This window comes from Macadamia integrifolia, chromosome 3 (genome assembly GCF_013358625.1).
Source record: "Macadamia integrifolia cultivar HAES 741 chromosome 3, SCU_Mint_v3, whole genome shotgun sequence".
In the NCBI taxonomy this organism is placed as follows: Eukaryota; Viridiplantae; Streptophyta; class Magnoliopsida; order Proteales; family Proteaceae; genus Macadamia; species Macadamia integrifolia.
Window position 1 is genome coordinate 28,625,547 of NC_056559.1, and position 8,604 is coordinate 28,634,150.

An 8,604-nucleotide genomic window follows, 5' to 3' on the forward strand; every position below is an offset into this window, starting at 1 on the left:
AGAGAGAGAGAGAGAGAGAGAGAGAGAGAGAGAGAGAGAGAGAGAGAGAGAGAGAGATTACATCACCATATAAAATGGACACCATCCCAAAGATATATCTAAAATCTAAATCCTAAAGCCCTGCTGGTTAGACTCCCACATATGCATGCCTAGACCATTATCAACTCATGAATCTAAAGACATTCTCTGAATATCTTTTGATAATACATTAAGAAAGAAAAATTCAGTTGCACTCTGTCCATGACAATGTAAGATTTGTTAATTCTTTAAATCTTTAGCCACTTTATTTCTTCAAGGCTTTGTTTTCAAATTCCTTCGCCTTGCAAAACAGTCAAATTTAAAAGCAAAATTACCAAACACAGACTTAATTTTTCTATTATTGTCCCCAAGCGAGAAAGATTTCTGGAAATTGTGGCGGACTCCTATTGTAGAGAGAGCTTAAGCAGTATCATCTGAAGCATACAATACAAGCAAAGTGTTGCCTCATTAACAGATGATCCAAAACTTCATTAAAAAAAGGAAAGGTGAACACTGATCAAAAAGGGCATCTATAGAGGCTAGTGATGGAATATGCATCCAATGTGAGAGACTGCTCAACCACCATATTCAAAGGTTCTCTTCCTTTGCATCGCACATACACTGTCAATGATTTCCCTTTATGTGTTCATCAGGAGTAGGACATGCATGCATTAATAGAGATTTTCCAACATCAACCCACAGAAGAGAATAATACCTTACATGAACCCAACCCGAATAGATTTGTAACTCAATCCAGTCCAGCTCAACCCTCAACTGGAACATTCATACACCGATTTGGTCCAGTTCAACCCTAACCAGAAAGATTTGAACATCAATGCTGTCCAGTTCAACACCAACCTGGAGATACTTGCACATCAATCCGGCCCAGTTCAATCATGCTGAATCATTGGGTTCATGCCTCATGTTTTGGTGATAAAAACAGCTTTTGGATGGTCTTCGGGATTGCTAACTTGTATGTGCACAAGGACTAAACAATTCTTGAATATAAAGGAGCATCAAAGAAGATTTATCAAAACACATATTGTCCATACTAGGTTAATAACTATTTTGGTAGACTTTGACCCTAGTCTTCTATACCAAGAATGCACAGCCCGACTGTTGCTTGGTTTTGCCATCATTAAGTGAGAGACAAGCAAACAACAACAAACAACAAACAACTCAGTCTTATCCCAACTAAATGGGGTCGACTACATGGATCCGTCGAAGTATTAGATAAAAGGAAAACGAAAGAAAAGGGGAAAAGACAAAAGAAACAAAGCAATGCAACACCTCCATGACATCCCACCTAAACGTGGTCAGCAACATGGATATTACCCCTCCAAACAGCTCTATTTGAGTTATACTAGGATCAAGACCTAGCCTCTACATGTCTTTCCTTACCAACTCATCAATTGTCATTTAGGCCCATTAAGTGAGAGACAGTGAAACTTATATCACAGAATAGGGTTACATTTTAGAGGCTTCTATGAATCATGCGGAGTCTTAAGTGACAATTTGTTTACACAAACTTTTGGAATTAAAAAAAATAAAATAAAATCATTGAAATTATCAAATACAAATTTTTGAATATATATGGGGATTAAGTGGCTTTTGCAATACTATTTCATGACTGAAGAAATCCATTCCTGAAAAAGGAAGAGAAGCAAATAATGAATACATCGGAAATAGAAGCTTGAACTAAGAAATGAGAAACTAAGATCAGGAGATAAAGAAACATTTATATGTACAAGCGTGAGTGTGAATCTATCCTTTCTTCTGAATCTGGAGCATGAATTCTTGGAAGAAAAGAAACTCCAAAAGATCTTCCTTAATCCACCATGCAAGGTGTCGAAGTGGCCCCCATAACTGAACCATGCGATAGATGTAAAAGGATAATGAAAATCTCTAGAACTTCTTCTCCACGCATCAACCAACTGGGTCACAAAAATAATGGAAAACTCCTCAACTGATTCCTCTACCAACTGGACCCCAAAAATATGGAAACTCAATTGATTCTTCTCTTAGAGAAGCTGTACAATGGCTGAAATATCTCATCAAATAAAGCTAGACGTTACCAATCCAAAACTGGAAATTAATTGTGCACTATATGCTCCAAAAAATTAGAAATCTGGATTGTGCTCCATCAAACCAATCAAGAAGCAGGCTACTTTAGACCAGTCAGTCTCTCACAGCAGATGAATCCCACAGAAATTATGGACTTGCTTTTGTCCTTGTTCCTATGGCTACATCTATGCTGGAACCTGTGATCTACATCACCACCCATGGTACATGATGATGATAAAGGGAGATGTGCAAGATGGTGATGACGATGTTCCCATAGATGATACAGGTGATGGTGAACAAGGAAGCAGCCACCTCAAGATCCACCAGTTGAACCTCAATTGAGAAGATCTGCTAAGGAGCTCCAACTGTCTACGAGGTATCCACCACATCAGTACATGATGTTGACAAATAGTGGTGAACCGGAATGCTTTGAAGAAGCAAAGCCATAAAGTTGAATGGTTAAAATCTATACAAGAGGAGATGGATTCTTTGCATAATAACCACACTTATGATTTGATGAAGGTACTAAAGGTAAGAGGGCACTAAAAAATAAGTGGGTTTTCAAGTTAAAGGCTTAAGAGAATAACTCATGATTAAGGTACAAGGCGACATTAGTTGCAAACGAATTTGAGGAAAAGAAAGGTATCAACATTGATGAAATTCTCTCTCCTGTAGTCAAAATGTCATCCATTCAAGTTGTGTTGGGATTGACAACACGCACGAATTTAGAAGTTCAACAATTTGATGTGAAAACAACTTTTCTTATGGAGCAGCCTGAAGGTCTCAAAGTCAATGGTAAAGGATACATAGTTTGAAAGTTAAGGAAGAGGTTGTATTATTTTAAACAGGCACCAAAGCAGTGGCACAAAAAGTTTGATTCACTCATGATGGATCATGAGTACAAAAGAGCAACTACAGATCATTGCATGTTTGTTAAGAAATTTTCAAAATTTGCTTATATTATTCTTTTGCTTTATATTGATGACATGTTAATTATTGGACAAGATATCAATAAAATTAAAAGGTTGAAGTAAAATTTGAGCAAGGGCATTGTCATGAAGGACTTGTAAAACCCATTATCCTCATAGTGGAAGATTAATCTGCACTAAATCATGTGGTTTTTCCCTTTCACATTGGAAGGATTTTCCACGTTAAACATTGATGTGTTCCTTTTTGTCTTGGTTGATTTGGTTATTGGTTTTACACATACTTGTTTGCCATGTTTGTCCATTAACTTGCATATAGGTGCAAAAATGTTTGCTTTTCCTAGAAAGTGGTATAAGATCCAGGGCATGGCCACTCCGGTGTGCCTTCAAGGATGGAGAACATCCCTCGGGAAAGGTTTCAATTCCTATGTGTGTTCCCGCATAGAGGGGGAGATTGTTGGAGTTTCACACGAAAGCAACCAATCCCACATCGGATGCGAGTAACCCGATGTGAAGGGTTATAAGGACTTGGGCATCCTTAACAGTTTGCTTTTAAGGGTCAGTTCTACCCAAGTCCCAACACGAAGGGCACAAAGCTCATTGATCCATTATGCTCAAGTATTTCCCCAAAAGCTGAGTATCTCAGAATTCCTATTGAGCACTGACTAAATTCAGCTAATCTTGGCCATATTTTACAAGCTTAGTATTCCCCCAAAAGCTGAGTATCTAGAAGTACTACTTTTCCAGGAAAACAGTGAGTTTGGAGTTCTACATCCAATGTCAAGATATGGCATATACTACTACTATAATAGGCCAGATGTCTTGAAAGTGACAAAGAAGATGGGTATATACTGGATCTATGTCAGATACATAGTGCAGTTTTTCACTCTCCACCCAAACAGTCATTTCCTTCCAACTGTTGCTTAGTCATTGGTGTTCAGTGTCCATGAATGGCCTTTGGTATTGGTAGAAGGGCACAAATGAATGCTGTAATATATACAATGTATGGATTAGCTGTTGGATAAAGTTCCAAGGAAGGTCATATATATGGAGTAGGGATGATTGTCAAGGATATGGCATTAGAATTAGCTAGGAAGTGAAGCTGCAGTTGCTGACCAACATCCACATAAGCAGAGGTAAAAGAAACAACAGAAAAAGGTCAACAAAAGTTTCCTCATTTTGTATCACTAGGTTCGTTGTACCTTTCTTATTGTTCCTCTCTCTTTTCTGTATCTTTTTTGTGGAATCATGGTAATTAACATGCTTGAGGTCCTAGTCGACTCTATTGATGATCTATATTTATAAACTTAAGTCTTCTGCCGATGTAAGTAATAAAAAATTATGAATCACTATCTTGTACAAGTATGGCTACAGGGAATGACAAATCCTTGTCTATTGCAAGTGATCAATGAGGTAGATTTAGATGATCACGACGTTTAAAAATTAGACCTTTGTGATAATTTTGATATCGTGCACTGGTGAACTGAAATGTTAAGGAAAAACCTGAATCATGAAGAGGCAAACCCAATTAATTTTTATAATGACTATAGAAGAACCATCTACAGCATCAAATCCCTATTTGACAAGAAATGCACATATATTCTGTTAAAACTTTTCCCTTTATTTTTTCTCTTTCTTTTGTTGGCAGAGGTGGAGAGGGAGAGGGAAGAAGGGGTAAGAAAGTGCATGAATGATTAGATGTTGACAGCTGAAGAATGAAATTATGAAGACAGGTAGTCCAGGTAAAGAACCCCTGCAAGCTTTATCAACTTGCTAAATGCTTAATAAAACTCCCCAGTAAAATGTGATCATCACGGGATTTAAATTTTCTATCACCCATGAATAACCTGAGAAGATTTTCAAACACAGAAAACACAAAAATCTGGGCAATGTTGACACTTATGTTTTTGGAATAACATTCAATAAATAGAAGAAAAAAAATCCACAATGAGAGAAGGATAATAACTTCAAGAATTACATATCTACTACCACTCAAGGAAGACCAGAAGAAGCTTCCATTCAGAAAGTAAAACTACCAAAACAATAGAACAACAAAAAAACAACAACATTATATCTTCCATATATTCGTAATTCAGCAGAGAAACAACTATCTTCCATATGTTCGTAATTTAGCAGCTTTAGAAAAGAGTCATGTGACATGCTAACTTTAAGTGGCAAGATGTCGTGATCGTGATGCCATGATAATGAGGTCCTCAATCAGATTAACAGAGCAAGGACAAGAACATATCACATATCAATACACTAATTAAATTATATTTTGTCCCACCAACAAAATAAGCCTCCATATAGGACCAGTGGATGTGTAAATAATTTTTTTTTTTTGGTACAAGGATATTTAAATATTCATGGTACCTAAATAAATGCTTTCATACCCCCTCCCCTCCCCACCCCACTCCATCCCATCCCAATCCCACCCCTCCCCCAACCCCCAAAAAAAAAAAAAAAAAAAAAATACAAACCACTATATACATGATGCCTTGAATATAATGAAAAACCACGAGAATGTTGTTAAGATGAAAAATGGAAAATGTTTTAAAAAATTAATTTTAGACATTTACCAAAAAATATGCCTAAAGTGATTTCCTAGCATTGTTAGCATTGTTAAAAGCAATTGGATAAGAAATGGGAACTGATGTGGATGCAGTCACCTTGGAGAAGCTGAGTAGGATAAAAACTGCACTCCAAAAGACAGTAGAAACAATAAGGCACACCCAAGAGGAATCTAGAATTTCTTTGGAGAAGTTCAGAAACAATAATCCACACAAAGACATCATCTTTGACCAAGATAATGTCCAATCTATTACTTGGCATGTGACAACTAAATGAACAATATACAGTACCTGGAATGAACTATGAAAAGGTGAACAATGAATGATTTTTTGGACTTCATACCAAGATGTTTCAACAAAGAATAAGAATCAATACCTTATTATCTTCATTGCTAAGGCATTGCAAGCAACGTTGGACCACGTGGTTTCCATTCAGATCATTGATGAGATCAAGGAAACCAGGTTCAAGGGCCGAAATAACCATCGAAATCTGCTGCTTTGTTTTGAGATTCTCAATCAACTTCTGAACCACCCGTGTGCTGATAAATTCAATTCACCCAAAAAAATAAAAGAGCATTTCAATTAGAGCACCTTAGCTGTAAGGATAGATGCAAAGCTAACTTCAGAAAGCTAGATGTGAAGGAAATAACAGCAAGTGACATGTGAAGTACTTACCCATGAGTATTTAAAGAGATTTTGACAAGCTGGCCCGGCTCTTCTGTTGCCATAAGAAGAATTTGCATCTTCTGTTCTTCAGTGCACACATCCAACAACTTTTGCATAAGGTAATTCCCAAATGGGTTCATCATAAGTTCAACAACATGCACAATAATCTCATCAAATATCATTTCAACATCTTCAGTAGTCCCCTCATCAAATTTCTTTTGTAAGAACCGACAGCCATGCTGATCCTTCGCAATGAAGTAAATATAACCTTGAACTTCCATCAAGGAATTGAGTTTTGGTGGCAGAATAAAAGGACAATAAATACTTGGATTATGACCATTCTTGCACTTGAAACCAGGACTCCCTCCAAAATGGGATTGACAATCTGAGTCGCAACTCTTTTCTTGAGGATGTCCTGTACTAATCTCATTGCAGGAAACATTTTTGTGTCCCCAACACTGATCGGTGCCATTGTTGATCACATAATTCAACCCTTTTCCTTGTAGGATTAAGCTATCTTCACAATTAAACATCTCAATATTTGGGCTACTTCTGACTGAGGGAAGATACTGAGTGACCCCACTTTTTGGGAGTGCTGCTGCCCTTTCACTGAACATTGGGAGGCTATACCATTTTAAGCCTTCTGCATCTAAAGACAGCTTTGGGTCTGTCACCTGAGAAGGACTTAGTGAAGTCAACAGAACCTTGTCTCTGCTATAATGCATTCTATTTCTTTGCGTGGAGAGGAAAGCATCGGTAGAGAAAGCCTTAGTCACAGAAGGGGCTACATTCAGTAACTGAGTTCCTCTGTCATAACAGTTCATACCAAAAGCTGATTCAGTTGGGAGCCATAAATTACATAAGGTTTCATTGCTCGCATGCTGTTCCACATGCTGCCCTGGATAATCCAGTGGGTCTGAACAGTGAACTGGCCTAGGAAACAGACACTCATGTCGACCAGGAGAGGGATTCGACCCTGATAAATTACCCATATTACCATTCCTCTGCAATCTGAACAATGCAGATCTCGTCTCGTCGTCGAAACTCACGGGACCTGTACAAGCAGAGAATTGAAGCCCCCCATGATTAAAAAATTCTTTTCTATAATCTTCACGGCAACCATTCTGTCCAAGACAGCCATGTTTAGTCCTAATGGGTGAATGATCGTAGAACTGAAGCCTATGGGGGTTCTCTACCTTGAACGTTTCGTTTGATGAATCCTTCTCTGCATCCCTTATATGCATTCTCCGGAGATATCCGGCCAAACCGAGTTCATCGATGAAGCTATCGCCGGAGTTCCTCACAGCAGTGGAGCTAGGCAATTTCGACTCCAACCACAAACCATTGGGGTAATAAGCATCTCTAGATGGCGCCTGTGATTTAGTTTCAGGCGGACTTGTCGATCCATCGTCAGAGGATGAGAGCCCACCGGAGAGCGAGCCCGACGATGAGCCTTCAGAATGTAGAGAGATTCCACAAGGAGACGAGATGCGCATAGAGTTATGGCGACACGAAAGGTCATCCCCACACAAGCCATGAATTCTCTGCGCAGGAATAGAGCTGTGACCTTGGCCACCGTTAGCATGTACGTGATAACTGTTTTGATGATGGGGGTAACGAAGATTGAGAGATGTTGCATGAGGGATCTCATCCAACAACATTTCAAGCTCTTCGTCTTCCTTCATTCTTTTCGTTACTAATATTAACTCAGACTTAACTCAAGATTCAGAACGAGGAAAACAGAGACAGATTGAGAGGAACAAAGAAACTGAGAATCCAGAAACCAATCTCAAAAGCCCAAAACCCACAGTTATCGATTCAGACCATATGACCGAGAGAGATTACCATTCCTTCTAGGAATTCGAGCTGATGACGATCGTCCAAACCAGATGATGGTGATGACGGAAATTCAATTCCATTCTCACCTCATTTTATCTCATTTTCTGAGAGGATTTCAGAGGAGTTGGTGAAGCATGCAAAGATGAAGAAGGATATGAGATTCGTTTCCATTTATACGATCATTGGAGCGTAGAGATACGGCTTGATACTGTACGCGCTCACGCCATTAAAACGAGAAAGAGAAAGAGGGAGAGAGAGAGAGAGGTGTTTTGTACAGAAAAACACAGAGAAGAAAGAAGAAAGAAGAGAGAGAGAGAGAGAGAGAGAGAGAGAGAGAGAGAGAAGGATACTACTGTGAGTCACAGTAAAGTTTCCTTAACTAAATCAAAACCGATTTAGAATTTAATATTTAATTACTGTCAATTTTAATCTGCAACAAACTGGAACCATTCAGATCCAACGGCTCTGTATCATCCACCTCACCCTAAAATATTGAAGCACTGCAATGACCAAATTAGCCC

General features: G+C 38.5%; 1 protein-coding gene across 3 annotated transcripts in view; it reads right to left on the minus strand.

Moving 5' to 3' along the window:
• LOC122074096 (pumilio domain-containing protein C4G8.03c-like) overlaps positions 1–8,396 on the minus strand; it is a 21,101-nt gene extending 12,705 nt beyond the window's left edge. For all 3 annotated transcript variants that reach the window (XM_042638931.1, XM_042638930.1, XM_042638929.1), the window contains exons 1-2: positions 6,254–8,396; positions 5,955–6,117 (exon numbers count right to left, since the gene is read on the minus strand). In XM_042638931.1, the coding sequence (XP_042494865.1) occupies positions 5,955–6,117; positions 6,254–7,929 (1,839 nt within the window). In that variant the 5' untranslated portion in view covers positions 7,930–8,396. The remainder of the gene's footprint in view (positions 1–5,954; positions 6,118–6,253) is intronic.
• Positions 8,397–8,604: the final 208 nt, after the last annotated feature.